The sequence below is a fragment of the Protopterus annectens genome, chromosome 2.part1, assembly GCF_019279795.1.
Source record: "Protopterus annectens isolate FY-2018-M chromosome 2.part1, PAN1.0, whole genome shotgun sequence".
NCBI classification, from domain to species: Eukaryota; Metazoa; Chordata; order Ceratodontiformes; family Protopteridae; genus Protopterus; species Protopterus annectens.
In genome coordinates, this window is record NC_056729.1 from 68434515 (window position 1) to 68455425 (window position 20911).

Below are 20911 nucleotides of genomic sequence, written 5' to 3' on the forward strand. Positions count from 1 at the left end.
TTTTTGAGGTGAAACATATTCATCAAATCTGCGTTTGACAACTTGTATATGTCAGGCACAGGTCACCTCTGACAACTTAAAAACGCCTGAGCAGAGCTGGAGTTCTAAAACTGCGGGCGACATAAGACATATTTTGAGATGTATTATCCTTTTGTTGAGGAACTTTTGGGGCCTGCAAAACGTCAAGGTGTCTGGTCAGACCGGCGTCAGCAGACTGCATTGTGCTCAATCATGGGTCGGATGGTGCAATAGTTAGCGGGGCGATGACCTCTGCCAGTCGATGTGAATCTCCTTCCAATAAAGGCAATGGATCAGAGGTTTTCCTAATAAAACAAGCAACATGAGTGTCAACTCCTGAAACTGGACTAACCTAGTTCAGTAAGGCGGAAAACAAGAGATTTTTTTTTTTATTATATGGTAGCAAAAACAGACCTTAAATGCCCGAAGGTCCTTGACTATACATTTTTGGCGTAGTGTGCCAGCAGAAACAACAATTTGCAACAATTAGTAACTTAAAGTGCAATAAACAGTGTAAAATGCAGAAATCACTTAAAGTAGCAGTAAAACAGGCATCATTTTCTGTTTAAGCAATCCAATAATATGTTGTTGATACTTTAACATATGAAACTGACAGTTTAATGCCCTAATGGCCAAGGTTGCAGAAGTGTAAACCTTTTTACTCCATTCATCCTGCACCCTGGAGTCTCAATCAGAAGGTGTAGGGTTTTTGGCAGTAGAAGCCTTAATGCCCTTGGGTCCCTGTGAAATAGTCTCTGGATCCGCAATAGGATTTCTAAAAAGGAACTTGTGAGAATCAGGAACCCTGCAATATGTGTCAGGCTTTCTGGGAGTAGGAGGCAAAGAAACAAGGGCCAAACTAGATTCCGAAAAGGCATCATCAACAATGTCTAGTACAGGAGTTATAGCTAAAGGCCTATGCTGAGGCAGGAGTAAGAAATCCCTAAGCCTCATTTCTGAATCAGAAAAATCCTGGCTTTCCCAATGGAAATGCCCCCCCCAAGAGTGTGCACGGTTTCATCAAAAGAAAAATCCTCTGGAGGGGAAGCAGAGGGAATAGAGTCCTCTGCATCAGAATCCTCATAAGCAGATAAGGGTAACTCCAGATCATCATAAGAATCAGAAAAATCAGAATCCTGGTCAGATGATTCATAAACTAATTCAGTCCTAGGTCTCTTAGAAGAGGGTGGTTGGCTTCCCCTGATTAAAGTTATAAGATCTTCAGCCATTCTTATTGTTTGTTTTTTAGGCATAGAGGCCTGAGTATGCGGCCTGGGCGTCTGTTTCCTATGCATGGTTCGAGGTTTAGGCCTTAAAGAAGAAGGAGGCATTGGTTTAATATGCAAGTCCGTAGGCCTGAATACACCCTCAGAAGCCGGTGCCTGCACAGCGGCTCTGGACCCATCCAAGGTAGAGACATCATCTGCAGGTTCCACAGTTAAAGCATCTTGCAGCATACTGGACTCTGAATGGGTCTCAGTAGAGGCCTGCGAACAGAAGTAGCGGGTATCAGGGGCTGCGAAAGCACCTCACTGGCGACTGGCTTAGGAGAAGCGCCGTCGGCAGCTTTGGACCTAGGCGGCCTGTCTCTGTCTTTATCTTTGCATTTTTTTGGAATGCCGGTAGTCGGACGGCTTACCGATGACATTTCTGGATAACTGAACAGAGAACAAAAATATTTAGAGGCGAAAATATACCAACAGTGCGTTGATTAAATAAGGCACAAAACCGACAGCAAAGTACGTTGTGGTCAGGGCCTAGGCAAGGAATACAGTACGAATGAAAGTCTTTGTGAGGTATTTGCTTTCCACAAGAAATGCAATTATTAACTTTTACTGACATCGGTAAGGAGCAAGAAAAAGTGTCCCCAACAGGGTACTTAGCTTTAGTTGAAGACTTCGGTTCTGAAACTAGAAAATGAAAATTTCAGGAGTCGGCTGGCTGGCACTTGCGAACTGCTTCTGCTTCAGGCACCGCACGGCAAGAAAGACTGATGTAATGGCGTCAGCTGCATGTTTTATACCCCTAATGACCTGCCGTCACGGAAGAAGGCACAGCAACCTACACAGGACTCAAGACTTTGTTAATCAGGCCGACTGAATGCAACCTGCCAGTAGATTACCCAAATGTAATGACTGCAACAGTGAAACATGAAGAACATCTGCACTATAACAGAACAATGCAATTACAACCAAGTAGCATGAGAAATATTACCCAGCTAGAAATTCTTAGATAAATTTGTCTGAGAATATTCCATATGCTCTACTAACTGTGACATCCTAAGCAAGTCAGGAGCTCAACAACTACTGTTACACACAACATGGTATTGTATTTGTAAAATTCATTTAACTTTGTCAGAATGGTTGCCAAGCTTATATTAATGAAACTACTGACTGAATCACATATGCGCAATTAGTGTGTACATATCCCTCCCCCTACAGTCAAGGTTGCAGTGTCCCAGAGATTTCTCCTTTCCCAGAAATGGTATGACATTGGAACTGGTATATAGGGTAGTGAGAGAAATTTTGACTTTCCCTTCCTCTGTGGTCTAGCAGGAGCTGGTCAAGCTCCTTAACAGACATCTTGGAAGTGGGCTGATATGAGGTCCAGTTTGGTTTGGACTTTGATGAAGTTATGACTAGGATGGTTGGCAAATGCCTGCGCAGGATGCCTTGGACTACCATTGCTAATCTCTCTTACACACACACACACACACACACACACACACACACACACACACGTGTGCACGCGCAAGCCACGAATTTAATCAAATGTAGTTTTGATCGATATCTCTTTAATCAACTAAACATGGTCAACAGGCATGTAAAACTGCACAATTCCTGTGGTTAGGGATTCTGTACTTTCCTTGATTGTGTAATCTTGGAATTATAGTACATTATAATTAGAAGGGGGTGAAGTGGGTGTAGGGGGCATTCCCCCTGCAAAAAACATTTTTGAGTATTTTGGATGCACCAAAGTTATTGCTCAGCACATGCATACTAATATGCTGACATTATTATCGACATTTGGGTCTTTCAATTATTTTCAGTAGATACACACATGTATATGTCTGCATATATATATTAGTGAGGGAGTGCGGGTCTCTCCCCTCCAAAACGCATCCTGTTTTTGGTGTTATCTCACAAAGAATACTAGTCAAACCTTAGTGGTTTCATTGTTTAGTATCTGCAGTTTTGACCGTTACTCTCAAAATGGATTAAGGTCAGTCATATAACTGCAAAAATAATGACCAATGATATAAACTATTCAGAGTTTGTTTTCAGGCAACAGTACAAATTATTTGTGGATAACTGCAGGAACTATTTTTGTGCTATATGCTGCTTTTTACTGACTGCAGGTAATTAAGTACAAATAAGAGAAATGCAGCTCAAATTGTAAACTAGAAATTTAAAGTTACTAAAACTAGCGATTTACTGCTAAAATCCAGTCAGAATTTAGTCTCACTGTGTCGGTTTAAATGGAACTGCAAAGTGTCCACATATGGAATAGAAATAAAAAATATGAAGATGGTAGTTAAACCAGCTTTCTGAAGATGTACACAAGCTACCATAATTTACCTTTGACAGTCTTTCTAATGCTCAAGAACAATTGCCACCATGTGGAAAAATTGAGGCAGTATCAGTCAAGCCTAGCAACTGCTGCACATTTCTAAGTCCACCATAATCCTCAAGGTGAAATGCCAATCAATCACTTTCAATATATTTTTTACTAGCATAGATTAAAGTAAGATTTCTGCATGGTAAGAAGACTATGCAGTGGCCGCAACTTTCTCTCAGACTTATTTCTTCTTCCTCTTCCTCTTTAGGCTGCTCCCGTTAGGGGTCGCCACAGCAGATCAACTGTTTCCATTACTTCCTGTCCTCTGCATCCTGCTCTGTCACACCAACCATCTGCATGTCTTCTTTCACCACATCCATAAACCTCATCTTAGGCCTCCCTCTTTTCCTGCTACCTGGCAGCTTCATCCTTAGCATCTTTTTCTCCAATATACTCTGCATCCCTCCTGAGCACATGTCCAAACCAACATAATCTTGCCTCTCTGGCTTTGTCTCCAAACCTTCCAACCTGGGCTGACCCTCTAATATACTCATTCCTAATACTGTCCATCCTCGTCACACACAGTGCAGATCTTAACATCTTCAACTCTGCCCCTTCCAGCTCTGACTCCTACCTTTTTGTCAGTGTCACAGTCTCCAACACATACAACATAGCTGGTCTCACTACCCTCTTGTAGACCTTCCCTTTCCCTCTTAATGGTACCCGTCTGTCACAAATCACTCCTGACACTCTTCTCCACCCACTCCATCCTGCCTATAATCTCTTCTTCACCTCTCTTCCACACTCACCATTACTCTGAACTATTGATCCCAAGTATTTAAGCTCATCCACCTTCACCTCTACTCCTTGCATCCTCACCATTCCTCTATCCTCCCTCTCATTCACACACATATATTCTGTCTTAGCCTTGCTGACCTTCATTCCTCTTCTCTCTAGAGCATATCTCCACCTCTCCAGGGTCTCCTCCACCTGTTCTCTACTCTCACTACAGATCACAATGTCGTCTGCAAACATCATAGTCCACGGGGATTCCTGTCTGATCTCGTCTGTCAACCCGTCCATCACCATTGCAAATAAGAAATGGCTCAGAGCTGATCCTTGATGTAATCCCACCTCCACCTTAAACGCATCTGTCACTTCCACCACAGACCTCGCCACAGTCACACTACCCTCGTACATATCCTGTACCACTCTTACATACTTCTCTGACACTCCCGACTTCCTCATACAATACCACAACTCCTCTCTAGGCACCATGTCATATGGTTTCTCTAAATCCACAAAGACACAATGCAACTCCTTTTGACCTTCTCTGTACTTCTCCATCAACACTCTCAGAGCAAACATCGCATCTGTAGTGCTCTTTCCTGGCATGAAACCATACTGCTGATCACTAATCATCACCTCCCTTCTTAACCTAGCTTCTACTACTCTTTCCCATAACTTCATGCTGTGACTATCAGTTTAATCCCTCTGTAGTTACTACAGCTCTGCACATCACCCTTATTCTTAAAAAAATCAGTACCAAAACACTTCTTCTCCATTCCCCAGGCATCCTCTCACTTTCCAAGATTTCATTAAAACTCCACTGCTATTTCACCTAAACACCTCCATGCTTCCACAGGTATGTCATCTGGACCAGCAGCATTTCTGTTCTTCATCCTCTTCATAGCTATCCTTACTTCCTCCTTGCTAATCTACTGCACGTCATGATATAAAGGGGTGTGTATACAATTGTTTCATCATTAAGCAAATGTTTAAAATAGCACATACAAAGAGTGATCCTTTCAGATTATAAGAGATCGAAACAGTAAAAAACAAAAAAGAAATTTGTAGGGGGCACCTCCCACATCCCCCATACCCCTGTTAATTATATATACCAACCTCAGGGGTCAAACAACAGTGGGGTAAAGGCAAATTCAAAACCCTGGTGTACCAAGATTTTGCATTTAAAGCAGCAGTCAGGAGGAAAAAAGTAGTTTTGTACCTACCATAAATGTAGATGTTCGAGTGCTAATACAGCTGCAGTCATAACAGATGGGTTCTCCTGCCGTCAGGCGGGTCCTCGGTTGGCTGAACTCCAAAGTCTAGGTCCGGTGTCGGTTGTCGTCGTTTCTTCCCTGACGTCAGTGCGACAGGGGTATAAAGGAACCAGCCAACGCCATTTTCTTCAGTTTTTCTTGCCCCAGATGTCAGGTGCCCCCAGAAGGAAGGCAATACATAAATTTGTGTAAAAAAGCAATGCAATATAATCAAAATACAGTAGTTGCAAGCAAATACACCATAAATGAATACCCCAATCAGGTTGTATGAGGATGTGTTAGCCTATAGACCTGTCCCAAGAGGGGAAGGAGGGAGGGAAACCTGGACTGCAGCTGTATTAGCACTCGAACATCTACATTTATGGTAGGTACAAAACTGTACTATGTTCATCGTACATACAGCTGCAGTCATAACAGATGGGTAGAATCCCAAAGCTAAGAAAGGGGTGGTAGGCACTAGGTGGAACTAGGAGGAGCCAGGATGCCCTGCAAGACTGCAGTGGCAAAGCCTGCTCTAGTTTTGGAGTATAATATGGTAGGTGGTAGTGCTTGGAGAAGGTATGCACAAAACTCCAAGTGGCTGCTTCCAAAATATCTTTGGTAGGAACTCCTCTGAGGAAAGCTGCAGAGGTAGCTGTGGCCCTTGTGGAGTGAGATCTGATGCCTGTAGGTACAGTTTTGCCATGAAAGGAATAGCAAAAGCGTATGCAGTGGGCTATCCATTTTGAGATTCTCTGTTTGGAAATTGGCTTTCCTTGAGCTCCTACAGCATAGGACACAAAGAGCTGTTCTGATTTTCTGAAAGGCTTTGTTCTGTCCAGATAATAACGGAGTTGTCTGTGGATGTCTAAGGAATGTAGTAATCTCTCCCCTTTGTTTTGAGGATTAGGATAAAAGGTAGGTAAGTGTATGGCCTGATTCAAAGCTACCCTGGATACCACTTTAGGCATAAAGGACAGGTTGGTTCGTAAGGAAACTCTGTCCTGATGGAAGATGATAAAAGGCTGCACAGCCATGAGAGCTTGCAGTTCTGAAACTCTACGAGCTGAGGTAATAGCCAGAAGGAAAGCTGTTTTCCAGGACAAATATTGCAAATCTGATGAGGCAGCTGGCTCAAAGGGGGGCAAGGTCAGTTTTTCCAGAATGAAATTGAGATCCCAAGCAAGTATAGGTTGTTTCCTTGGGAGTCTTAGATTCTTAGCCCCTCTGAGGAACTGTCTTAAGAGAGGGTGAAAGAATAAGGGTGGATCAGTGTTGTATTCTGCAGAAATGGCTGAGGCATGGATTTTGATGGAGGAGAATGAAAGTCCACTGCTTAGCAGCTCAGCTAGATACTGTAATATTTGAGGTAAATTCAGTTTTCCAGGATCCTGGCCCTTTTTCTCATACCAGACACAAAAACGTTTCCATTTTGTGGAGTAAGCTTTTCTAGTTGACGGCCTTCTGGCTTCCAAAATGACATCCTGCACCTCCTTGGAGAGTAAGGTCTGTTGTGATGCTAAGGAATCTTCCATGCGGCTAGATTGAGTGTTTTTAGCTGGCTGTGAAGAGTTTTGAAGCTGTGCTGAGTCAGGAGAAGAGACATTAGAGGCAGGGTCCATGGTGGGGAATGTGTCAGGCTCCTCAGGAGTGGGTACCAGTGTTGTCTTGGCCAGTCTGGAGCAATGAGAATCATCTTTGGTCTGTCTGCTCTGGTTTTCAATAGACCTTTGGGCAGCAGGGGAAGAGGTGGGAAGGCATAAACTGTCATTGATGTCCAACTGAAAGAGAGAGCGTCCACTCTCCAGGCCTTTGGATGGAAAATCCTTGAGCAGAATTTTGTCAATTGGTGATTTTTGTGGGAGGCAAAGAGATCTATGTCTGGCCTTCCCCATACTTGGATTATCTCTGTAAACACTTTTGGATGCAACTTCCATTTGTGTGGATCTATCATATTTCTGCTTAGATTGTCTGCCAGTGTGTTTTCCTTGCCTGGCAAGTATTGTGCTTGTAGTTCGATTTGTAAGTCCATGGCCATGTTCCAAAGTGACATGGCCAGTCTGCATAGGGGGTATGAATGTGTTCCTCCCTGTTTGTTTATGTACCACATAACTGTGGTGTTGTCCGTTCTTATCAATAGTTGACCTGGTTACAGAAGGTCCTTGAAAGCTATAATAGCATTTATTACTGCTAGCATTTCCTTTTGATTGATGTGAAGGTGCTTTTCTTTTTGGGACCATTTGCCCTGAACACACCGATCTGTCATGTGCGCCCCCCCAGGCGTAGTCCGAGGCGTCTGTTGTGATGACTTGATTTGCTTGAGGCTTGCTAAATGGAAGACCTGTGTTTGTTTGGCATGCTTGAGCCCACCACAGAAATTCCTTTTGTAGACATGGAATTAGTGGTATTATTGTTTCCAAACTGTGGCTGTGTTGAGACCATAGGTTTTTCAGGTACCATTGAAGTTTCCTCATATGCAGCTTTGCACATGGGATTAGTAAGATGCAAGATGCCATATATACCAGAGCCTGCAGGATTTTCCTTGTCAGCCTGGTGCAATTTGCTAGTGCTCTAAGTATTGAGTTAGTTGCCCCTGCTTCTCTGGCGTGAGGTAGGCCATCTGGGTGTTTGTGTCCAAGTTGGCACCCAGGAAAATTATCTTCCGAGAGGGTATTAGACTTGATTTCTTTTTGTTGCCTGTGTATCCCAGAGAGTTCAACAACATTATTACATAAGCCAGATGTTTCAGAAGAATGTGCTTGCTGTCCGCTTGGATCAGGCGGACGTCCAAATAGGGGTATATTTGTATCCCTTGAAGTCTGCAGTAGGCAATTACTGATGCCAGGCATTTCGTGAATACTCTGGGCGCAGTAGATAAGCCAAAGGGCAATGCAGAGAATTGATAATGGGTTGAACCTGCAAGAAACCTGAGGTATCTTCTGCAATTTTGTCTGATTGGGACATGCAGGTATGCCTCCTTGAGGTCCAATGTTACCAGCCAAGACTCCTTGCCCAGCATGGGAAGAAGCTGCTGTAGAGTGAGCATCTTGAATTTTGTGCGAGTAGAAATGTGTTTAGGATGGATAGGTCCAAAATAGGTCTCCAATCTTTTCCCTTCCTTGGTACCAGGAATAGCCTGGAATAAAAACCTTGACCTTGTTCATGCGTAGGTACCTCTTGAATAGCTTTCATGTTTATGAGATCTGTAATTTGCCTTTGTGCCTCTGCCCTTTGATTGTGTGACAGGTTTGGCATGCCTCTCATTTTTGGAAGGGTGTGAAAATGGAATCTGTAGCCTCTGTTTATAATATCCAGGATCCATTTGTCTTTTGTGACAATATGCCAATTTTTTGAAAATAATGCCAGCTTTCCTAAGGGGGCTGCCATTTGAGTTTTGCTTGGCATGCAAAGGGGAAAGTCATTGGGCTTGCTTTCTGAATGATTACGAGTTATCCTCACCACCTCTTTGTGTAGGAGCTTGCCATTGTCTGCCTCTAAACGATCCTTGGGATTGTCCTCTGCCCCTCGGCCGCCTGTATCTGCCTCTTTGGGGTCTGTCCGTGGCTGGAAAGGACCAATTTTTGGAAGGCCAGTTTCTACTGAAAACGTGGGGGTTGTACCTGTAGAAAATCTTTCACAGTTTGGACTGATTTAGCCTTTTCCTCCATTTTCCTTAATACCTCCTCAGCATTAGCACCAAATACTACATCCTTTTGTAGAGGGGCATCTAGTAATTTAGCTTTGACATGATCAGGCAAGGTTTGTTCCTTGAGCCAGGCATGTTTACGTATGACTGATCCAGTAACAGCAGCTCTACATGAGGCCTCTAGAGCATCAAAACCACATTGTAAGGTATGCTTACCCACTTGTTCTGCACTATGCATCAAATCCTGCAACTCCTTCAAGTCTGGTTGTTCGGGTTGTGACATTTTACTTTTCAATTGTGATAACAAAAACTGTTGGTATTTTAGCATATGGAACTGACAGTTTAAGGCTCTCATGGTTAAGGTAGCCAAGGTATATACCTTTTCCCCCCACCTTTCTAAGGATCTGGAATCTCTCTCGGAAGGTAATGGATTTTTAGCAGTGGAGGCCTTAATTCCCTTGGGGCCCTGTGAGATGGTTTCTGGGTCAGCAGCATGGCTTTTGTATAGAAATTGGTGCGAGTCAGGAACCCTGTAGTACCAGTCAGGCTTAACTGGGTCTGGAGGCAGAGAGTCCGGGTTAAGGCAGGCCTCCGAGTAAACATCATCTAGGATGTCCAAGACAGGAGGTATAGCCAGAGGCCTGTGCTGAGGTAGCAAGAGAAATTCCCTAAGCCTTTTCTTGGAATCTGAATAATCTTGGCCTTCCCAGTGGAAGTGTTCCCTTAAGGTATGCAAAGTTTCCCCAAATGAGTAATCCTCTGGGGGGGATACAGAAGGAATGGACTCCTCCGCATCTGAGTCTTCAAAAGGGGAGTAAGAATGTTCCTGATCATCAGAGTGCTCTGAAATAATGGAGCCCTGATCAGAGGAAGGGGATTCCTCCTCCACTCTGGGCCTTTTGTCCGGTGGGGGTTGAGAACCCCTGATAAGAGTAATCAAATCCTCAGCCATTTTAAGCATCTGTTTTTTAGGCATGGGGCCTAAAGATGGGCCCTGTGTAGCTTGTCTCTTAGAGTGCATGGCTGCTTTAGACTTAGTGAAAGCCTTGATGGAAAAAGAAGAGGAAGGTCTGAAGACACCTTGAGTGGAGGTAGACCTGTCCACATTTTGAGGTTCAACGCCAGGAGTGGCTTCGGTATCTGTAGTCGGGGTGTGGGCCGAGGAGCCTGCAACCTCGGGCACAGGAGACACCGCCAAAGAAGTGTCGTCGGTAGTCAGGGGCTGCGTAGGCGCCTCGCTGAGAACTGGACCATGTGTAGTTGGCTTTGGCGTGGTGTCGGTAGAGGCCGCGGACCTCGTGTGTCGGTCCTTATCTTTGCTTTTTTTAGACAGAATTGGAGTCGGAGTATCCGACGACATAATGTAGTTAAATGTTTTCCCAAAATAATGCTGGGCGAACTCCGCCCGACGCTTAATGGTGCGTTTGTTGAATGTAGCACAAAAGCGACAGACCGAGACGTCGTGGTCTGGGCCTAAACAAGGTATACAGAGGGAATGGAAATCCTTATGTGGTATTTGCTTCCCACATGAAATACAATTATTAACTTTGTCTGACATCGGTCTGAGGCAAGAAAAGTTTCCCCAACGGGGTACTTAGCTTTCAAAAAGACTTTGGTTTCAAAATTTTCGTAATTTCAGGAGCTGGCCGACCAGCACTTGCGAACTGCTTCTGCTTCGGGCACCGCGCGGCAAGAAAGACTGAAGAAAATGGCGTCGGCTGGTTCCTTTATACCCCTGTCACACTGACGTCAGGGAAGAAGCGACGACAACCGACGCCGGACCTAGACTTTGGAATTCGGCCGACCGAGAACCCGCCTGACGGCAGGAGAACCCATCTGTTATGACTGCAGCTGTATGCACGATGAACATCAAGTCTATAAGAGCATTCTCTTTCTTCCGAGTGTTCACTCTCACAGACTAACATTTGTTTTTTCTAATGCAGATATACTAAGTTCTTTGGGCTTTGTTGCAGAAGTATTTAAGGTCAGTAACTTTTTTTTCCCGTTTTAACAAAAATGAAAAAACTGCAATTTACACAGTGTTGACAGTTTTTAAACAAAAAGAGTAATTAAAATCAAACATGCAAAAAAGAATTAAAAGATGGTTTAAATTATTTACCTTTTAAGATCATCTTGAAAGGCAACTTCTCTGCCACTTTGTAAATGACTTTGAATAGTAGCTGCAGCTTCTTTAAGCACTGCTCCTTTAAAATTCCCTTTTCAAAGGAAAATACTATTACTAATGTGCCTAATAAAACAACCATCAAGTAAACTTAAACAGAAAAAGGGAAGTCAAGACACTGGTTTTACACTAAGAATTTTAATGTAGGAATTTATCAAGTCAAAGATTTTTACTTGAATCCATACATTCGTAATAATGTTAATGCAAAAAATTATACAATCTCTGCCCTTCATCAACATGTAAATTTCCAAAATACATTATAAACTGGGATATGGCAATAGAATACATTTCAAATATTACACTACTTTTAACATTTTTGTCAGCAAAACTGAAGCAAGATCAGAAGCACAGGATCTTTTGCAAGCTACCATTTTCTGGCACATACTCAATCAGTTCTGATGGTGTTAGTTGACTCTTGGCAAGACTGATAGTAATTCCCAGTTGGGAGCAAGATGCAACAAGAATTTGCTGCACTGAAGTAGCAGACCCTTGTATGGTGCTGTAGGAGCCAACTGTCCAAATAGGGGAGCACCTGGAACATTGCATCATGAGATATGCTGCTACCACTGCCTTGTATATGATGAACACCCTAGGGGCTGTGGCGAGGCCAAAGGCAGTGCTCTGAATTGAAAGTGACTGCCTCCTAGCCAGGAATGGAAAATCTCCTGGATTGCTTTGCTATCTTAATATGATAGTATACGTCCTGGAGCTCAATGGAACACATCCAGTCATCCTTACTCAGGAGAGATCGACTGGACTGAACGATGACCACCCAGAATTTCGTCTATTTTGCGCATTGATTGAGAGCACTTAGGTACATTGTTTTTTTCTGAACTAAAAAGAACCTTTAATAGAATATAGATGCTGATTGGCTTGGGGAGGCCTACTAGATGACTCTTTTCTAGCAGCTTTGCTACCTCTGTTGCTGCTAATTCTACCCAGCTGGGTGGAATGTTGGGAATTCCCTATTATTCTGATAAGGGGAAACAAATGGATTAGTGTAACCTCTGGTGATTATTCTCTGCACCCAAGAATCTTGACTGGTGGCCTGTCAGGCTTGAGAGAGCAGGGATAGGCACCCCTCAACTGCATCCAGAGTGTGGCAGTCAAGCAACCATTCAAAAGTGCTGGTAGTATTTCTTGGTGAAAGGATTGCAAAATGAGATTATGTAGTTTGCATACAAAAACAGGATCCGGTACAATAAAGGTTGTCCAAAGTAGATAGCCAGCAGCCCGTTGAAGTAGGTTGACAAAAGTTTAATATCCAAAAGGTAAAAACAAGCCAAAACACAACTAAATTCCAAATGGTACAAAGTGCAAATAAATCCTTGGATCAAACATTAAGCGCTTTCGTCTCTAAGACGGCTTTAAGAGTTTAAAAAGAGTTTAAGATTCATGTTATTTAAAATGGAATGTTTTTTTAAATGGAACATATATTGTTCACGCTGCTTTGTTTGTTAGTGCACATATTTAATTGATTAACGACTTCAATTGGTGCAGTATACTGTGTATATAAGGGAAGCTGGTTCTGTTCAATTTATTCTGAGGAAGTCTCCGGATGCGGAGACGAAAGCGCTTAATGTTTGATCCAAGGATTTATTTACACTTAGTACCATTTGGAATTTAGTTGTGTTTTGGCTTGTTTTTACCTTTTGGATATTAAACTTTTGTCAACCTACTTCAACGGGCTGCTGGCTATCTACTTTGGACAACCTTTATTGTACCGGATCCTGTTTTTGTATGGTGTTTGGTAATTGAATTGTTTGGCGAGTTTATTATGTAGTTTGCCTTTGTCGCTCAGGCGATGTCCATTAGCATCCAGGCCAAAACCCTGGGGATTTTCAAAAGCATAGTCACCCCCCCCACTTCTGGTTTTGGGAGAAGGTCCTTTGTAGGGTGGAAAAATGTCAACTGCAGAGTCTCGTCTTTATGCTTGTTCTGGTAAGCATTTTATTCACTTTAGGTCTGAACATGGTTGAGCTATCAAAGGGGGCACTGATGGTCATCTTGAAGCATTCTGCAAAGTTGTATAGGCCCATTCAGACATGACTGACAGCAATGAAAGTGCCCGCTGCTCTAGATAAACCATCAGCTGCATTAGATAGCAGATGTATGGCTACATTAGTCAATGACTGGATGGTAAACAGCTGAGACTCCACTAATTTTTGGATGCCCACAGGCAAATTACCAGACAGTTTGACAACTCCTTTGTCTAGTCCCTTTGAAAACAGGTCATGTGAGCCAGGTAGTACTTAACCCTGAGAGCAAAATTCACTGAATGCATAGGTCCATTTCTCAAATCTGTCCAGTGCCCTAGATTCTCTATTAGGGGATGAAAAGATGTACTCTTCTCTGAGAGCTCCTTCCTTGTGGCTGCCACAACCACGGCATCTATTGGGGCACTCTTACTCCAGTGGGACTTATTCCTATAATTGTATCTGGTTTGTGTAGAATCGGCTCCACTACATCAGGTTCCTTCAATGGCTGCTGAGAAACAAGGTCCATTAGTTCATCAGCAGGTGGAACCACTCAGGCGGTAGAAGAGAAAACAGTATAAAACACTATATATATATATATATACATATACATATATATACATATACATATATATATATATATATATATATATATATATATATATATATATAAGTAAGGGAAAGGAGAGGATTCCTTGAAGAAATTCTGAAAAAGACAGAGAAAGGTTAAATCAACCTAAAAACCTAAAAGCTAGTCAAGTTAGCAAAAAACAATTGAAAGTTTGACTTATCCTAGAAATTATGACTTTATCCTACTGAAGATCAGAGCACTGAATGATCAAACAGCAAGTTATCTGGGGACCAGAGGGAATTATGGGTAGGGGGAGGAGTCACAGCCCTGGATCCAAGCCCTTGAAAAGCGCTGAGGTCAGATCCGGTCAAATCTGATAACCCAATTCTTAAATCAGATGAAAAGGACAACACTGGAGCTACTATGTTTTTTGCTTATTTTTAGTAAATATTTTTAGATTCTGTTTACAATGATTAATATATTTCCTGACAAACTGACTTTTGTACTTGTCCCTTCCTTTTATAATAAATTCTGATTTTCTTCTTGCCTCTTAATTTTCAGCTTCTTTATTTTGTCCGATAGTCATCGCCTCCAATGTCCATTTTGTTCTGTTTCACCTATAGCCTAATTAAATTCTCTCTGTGAATCTAGAAGTAAAAAAAATAAGTGACTGAGATATATTCAAACTTTCTCCTATTCTGTTTCTTTTACATGTAGTTTCATCATTATCGTTATATACTATAATCCTCACCACTCTCATTTTCCATTGCCTACCTGAATGCATTCACTTTCACAAACATTTGTAATAAAGTCTCCTTTATTATTTATTTTTATAATTTCAGTTTCTCTTTCTGAATACACTCCAACTGAAAGTACAGTTGTGTAAAATCTTACTGGAACAGTAGATGTCCTTTTCAATGCTGCAGTATTCCTTAATAGACGGGATCTCCTGCCAAGGATAGCCCAATGTCCATCCAGTATACCAAAGCCTTTAGTACTTACAGGGCATAAAGGTGACATACAGACATACACATTCAGAACTGAAAAAGCCCCGGAGGAAGACAGTGTCCCTACGAACAAGGAGGAACATGTGCATCCAGGAGGAGCAAAGAGAGAAGAACAGGCTAGAGTAGAGGGGGCAGGAGGGAAGGAGCAAATATTGCAATAGTGAGGAGGATATCTGCTGTTATGGAAAGGTTTTACACAGCTGTGCTATGTCCTTCCATACCACTGTTGCAGTATTCATAACAGAAGGTAAAGTACAAAAGCTCAAGAGGAAACCTGGGAGGAGGATGGCATTGCAGAGCCCTCCCATACAGGATGGCCCTGGCAAAACCAGCTCCAGCTCTAGAAAAAAACATCCAACTTATATTGCTTACTGAAGGTATGGACAAAAAAACAAACCACAGCCTCAAGGATAGAATTGGTATCCAGACCTTTGAAAAAGGCACCAGAAGAAGCCAAATGTCCGGTAGAATGAGCCTTTACTAAAATAAATGGCTTTAGAAATTCAGGGACAGATGGTCTGCTTAGAAACAGCTAAACCCAAAGACCTGGGATGAAAGGAAACAAAAATCTGCTCAGATTCATGAATAACTTCAGTTTTACCCAAATAATATCACAGTTGTCTATGCAAATCTAAGTTGTGAAGAACTTTCTCACTAGCAGACTGCAGAGAAGTAAGAAGAAAGGCAAATAAGTAGACTGATTAAGGGACAACTCATTAACCACCTTGGGCATAAAAGAAGGATTAGTACGAAGAGACACCCTGTCTCTGTGAAAAACTAAGAAAGGAGGAAAAGCCATTAGAGTCTGAAGTTCAGATGATACCCTCTTGGTGGAAAAAAACAGCCAAAGGACGAACAAGTCTTCCAAGTACAATATTGTAAGGATGCTGAAGCAGCAGGCTCAAAAAGAGCCGGAGCCAATTTTTCAACAACAAAACTAAGGTCCCAGCAAAAGGTCTATATTAAATTAGCGAACGCTTAGAAAAGCAAATGCTAATTCATCAACCCCTTTTAAGTGAAAGCTTAAAATCTCAAACACCCAGAACAGCGATTTTATTTCCCCACAGGAAAAAAAAAAACAAACAAAAAAAAAAACTTAAAACATTTTATAATGTGGGGGGGCTTTGCCCCCCACACCCCCTCTACTTAAATATACCAACTCCAAGATCGCACCACAGTGGGGGAAATGGGAAAATCCCGGAACCGGCTCAGCATTTTTTTTCCCTGTGAAAAAAAATCGCTGTTCTGGGTGTTCGAGATTTTAAGCTTTCGCTTAAAAGGGGTAGATGAATTTGCGTTAGCTTTTCTAAGCATTCACTAATTCAATATTGCCCCCCAGCAAAATGGAATATACTTCCCGGGAAGCCTGATATGAAGGATGCTTTTAAGAAATAGCTCAACCTCAAATCTAAGGCCAGGGGGGAGTTAAGGGCAGATGAGCAAAAATTCCTGACAGGTGTGTTTTAACTGAAGAATATGTCAAACCAGCATGGAGCAGATCACACAAATTAAGAGAGAACAGGAGGAACCTCCACAGATAGGGGATCCTGATGGCAAGAGAGGCACCAGACACAAACTCTCTTCCACTTGGACAAATATGATTCCCTGGTATTGGGCTTCCTCTACTCCTGCAGGACCCGAAGCACACCCTCAGAAAAAATATGCCTGAAAGGGATCAAAACCCTATCAACCACAGCATCATTTGATGAGTGGACAAGTGAGGATGTATGAGAGACCCCTTGTTTTATGTGAAAAGGTCCACCTGGTGAGGTTACTTGTGGTGACTACCCCTTGGCCAAGTGACAAAGAACAGAGAACCAATGCTGTCTGGGCCAAACACCAACATGATTTTGCAAGAATTCTGTCTGATCTTGTGTAAAACTCTCAGAATCAGAGGAAAGTGAGGGACGGTGCACAGAAACATCCACTTCCAAGCAAAAGACAGGGCCTCCACTTTCCAGGGCAGAGGCCTTGTGACTCTGGAACAGAAGAGGAAGCAATCTGTTCAGAGGCCAGTCAAAAAGACCTACATAAGGAATACCCCACAACAGGACAATCTCCAGGAACACATCGCTGTGAAGTATCCATTTGTGAGCTTGTGTGTTGGACCTGCTCAAAGAATCTGGCACTAAATTTAGCTCCAAGGGATTGTAAACAGCTTGAAGAGTCACTTGATACTGGACAGCTAGATCCCCACACTGAAGGGCTAGGCTGCAAAGGTGGTAGGACCTTGTACCCCCCCTTGCTTGTTGAAATAACACACCACTGTGGCATTGTCTGTAAAAACTTTCAGGGGTCCGGGATGAAAAAGCCCTCATCTTCTTTATTTTGATGTGATCTGACCTCCGATGAAGAAGCCAGAGACCCTGAACCTTGAGAGAGCCGAAAGAAGCTCCCATACCCTGTTTGAGGGGTCTGTAAAGAGCTTGAGTCGGCCTGGAGCCTGGAAATGAAGCTCCAGGTTTAGAGAAAGTTGATGAATCCACCACTGATGCTTGAGACAGAGATAGGGAAAGAAGGAGAACTGGAAAATCCAGGGGGTGGCAATGCTGAAGCCATTCTGGCCTGAGGTACCACTGTAGCTTTCTCATATGGAGCCTGGCCAGAAGCAGCATGGGAGTGGTGAAAGCCATAAACCAGAGGGCCCTGTGAAAGTCACTGGCCATGACTGAATCCAGAGGAAGAAGACAATGGAATAAGCCAATAAGAGACAGAGCCTCGGGGACAGGAAGAGATGCCAGCAGTGGGATGGCCTGGATTATGCAACCAAGGAAAACATGATCTTGAGAAGGGATCAGAGTGGATTTTTGAAAGTTAATGGTGAACTCCAGACTCTGCAACAGGGAAATAGTGAACTGGAGATCATGAATCAAAACCTCGGGTGAGGAAGCTTGAAAGAGCAGATCATCCAAATAAAGAAAGATCTGAACCCTGCTCATTCCTGCAAAATGGAATGGCAGGAGCGAGGCATTTGGTGAATACCCTTGGGGCAGTAGAGAGACCAAAGCAGAGAACTGAAAATGCAAAGAATAAACACAGAAACAAAAATTTACTGAAAAGGGGATGGATGGGGATATGAAGGAAGGCATCCTTGAGATCCTGAAAGGCCTGGGGAAGAAGGGGAAATAAGGTATGAAGAGTAAACATCCTTTAGGTCCAGAATTAGTCTCCAAGCATCTTCTTTCCTGGGAACCAAAAACATCCTGGAATTAAAAAAAAAACTCCCTACCTAGGCCGGTGGTGCAGCCTGAATAGTTGCCCTGAATCAACAGAGAATAAAGCACCTCTGGGGAAAAATGGAAGGTGCTCCCAAAGAGATTATGGGATGTCAAAAAAAAAAAAAAAAGGAAGGGAAGGGATTTCCAAACCATGAAATACTCCTGATGGATAACAGACAGAACCCAAGAGTCTGTTCTGATTCTTAACCAATTTGGAAGGGACAGGGAAAGATGGAGGGATAAGGGAACTTGGCTGCAGGAAAGAGGAAGCAAATTGTCAAATGGAACCCAGCTTATCTTGAAAAGGAGGTTTCTGGAAAATAAGGGTCTGAGTAGACTTAGCAGGAGGCACTCACTTAGAACCATTTTTACCTCAAGACCTGTGAACAAAAGCAGATTTGGAAGGATAATGTCTCTGAAGCTTTGAAATAGCGGAGACAAAAATGTTTCAAGTACTGCAAGGCTTTACCCTTATACTGGAGAGATTTAAAATGACAAACCTAAGAGTAACAGCTCAGGACAGAAACAAATGCAGCAGGCCCTGGAGTAAGCATCAGCTGCATCATAACTGCATTTAATTGAGCGGCAGGCAACTTGAGGTCTGGAACTCAACAAGGAAAGGGCTGAGTCACGAAAGTCAAATTACCTGAGAAAACTGAGAACGGATGGCCAAAACATACCTACTTGTACGAGTCTGTTAGTTAATAGCCCTGTGATGTCCCTCCTCTGGGGCAGTAATCAAGAAGTCTCAAATCCTCAACACCGACATCAGTAAGGCATGTTCACTTGGAACAAAAATAGATACACACAATATTTCCAGATGCAGCTCTCTGCACAAAGCACAATTTCCCTTAAGAGCACAAAGGGAACACACTCCTGTCCTGGGGCTGGGTTTCCCCTCTCTCTCACCAGGCCCCAACTAAGACTCCAGACTGACAACAGCTGTAGAGTTGAGTCCTCAGCAGTGTGTTCCAAACCAAGTCCTCCAACCACCCTCTCTATGAAACCAATGCTCTGTGTCCCTGCTCCAAGTAGCTGTCACACACACTGAGATTTGATTTTCATGCACGCACACACACACATGGGAAAGGTTTTGCATAGATTTACCAGTTGTGCCCCATCTGCCCAGACTATAAGGCAGATATTGCACCCAGAACACTCCAAAGCCAACTACTCCAAGGCTCTTACAAGGGTACCAAATTATACTGAGCAAAATCAATACTAGCACAAATTGTAGTGTTTAACCAATGTAACAAGGCTTTCAGGAATGTCCACAGTGTCCCCAAATAAATATAAGTACTCTCAAAGGTTAAAATATTCTCTAAAAGACCAGCCACAATGAAAAGTTTAACTATATTTAATAATAAAGGATAAAAGAGCATAAAATAAAAATATGAAAACAAATATCTGTTTACAATAAACACCAGAGTTTCAATCACAAGAAATATTAAAAATAACACTGACAGATAGATTCACACAGATACAGAAAAACAGTACTTAACTAATCTCATTATATGTCCCTGCATGGAAGTGTTTGCAAAGGTGTTTTATACCCCAAGCAGACTTTAGAGTATTTGTTCTTGGGAAGACGGCAAATGCTGGAGGTGTGCTGGAAAAAAATGGGTAATAAAGGTGTAGAAAAGCAAACTCTCTGTACTCTACAACATACATTTTTTTCCCCAGAATATCAGTTAGAATTTTTTTCTAGGTTCATAGGTTGGTAGGTACTAGGCTATCGGCGCTAGAGCCTATATAAACCTAGCTAAAATGTTCCCTGGCTTTTGCCACTCAAAGTTATTTTCTTGTGCCCCTGTTGAGCAGCGCCAGAGAGGTGATCTCAGAGGTGAATTTCCTATTTCCCATCCAATTGTCTAGATTCCTCTTAAAGAGGGCTAATGAGGGGCTTTGCGTGACGTGAATGGGTAGTTTGTTCCAGAGTATGGGAAGTCTCTGGGACAGGAATCTATCGCTCAAGCATGTTCTGTTTATTGTGGTGCCAAGGTTCAGGACCCTGGAGTGTGTGGCATGGAGAGACTGGGGTTTCTGTTAAGTGTAGCATGTCCAACAGAACTGGGTTTGAAGTTAGGCAGAGGTCGCCCCTGAGTAAGCGATAAGCGAAGGAGTAGAGCTGCAGTTTTTTGAGGCGGTCTGCATATGGCATCTGTTTGAGGCCAGTAATCCTCTTAGTGAGGTATTTCTGTGGCCTTTCCAGTTGTTGCAGATGTCTTGCGAGGTACATGCCAAACGAGGCATTGTATTCAATGATGGGTCTGATGAGGGATGAGTGGGGAGGTCTCATCACACCTTGGGTGTTAAGTAGGCTACCTCCTATGTGGTAGCTCATGGGTACAGTGTTTTTCCCAAAGGGGATGACAATACACTTTTTGGCACTGAGCTTGAGGCCATGACTTTGACACCAAGCATCAGTCTCAGTGAGGCCCTTTTGCAGAATGTCCACATCATTAGGCAATTCTATTATGGCTCCCAGTTTGCAGTCATCTGCGAACTTTGTTAGTCAAATACCTGCTGTATTAGCCTGGACATCTGAGAAATAGATGCCAAACAGGAAAGCACCCAGGACTGAACCCTGTGGTACTCCACTTGTCACTGGCTTGAAGTCGGATTTGGAGTCAGCTACTTTCAGTGTGTGGGTTCTGTCAGTGAGCTAGTTGGTCACCCATCTTGTGACACAG

At 42.9% G+C, this 20911-nt stretch overlaps 1 protein-coding gene across 2 annotated transcripts in view; it reads right to left on the reverse strand.

Moving 5' to 3' along the window:
- The window catches only part of NCAPG2 (non-SMC condensin II complex subunit G2), a 1874483-nt gene that overhangs the window by 130909 nt on the left and 1722663 nt on the right, over positions 1-20911 (reverse strand). For both annotated transcript variants that reach the window (XM_044062031.1, XM_044062030.1), the window contains exon 27: positions 11384-11480. In XM_044062031.1, the coding sequence (XP_043917966.1) occupies positions 11384-11480 (97 nt within the window). The remainder of the gene's footprint in view (positions 1-11383; positions 11481-20911) is intronic.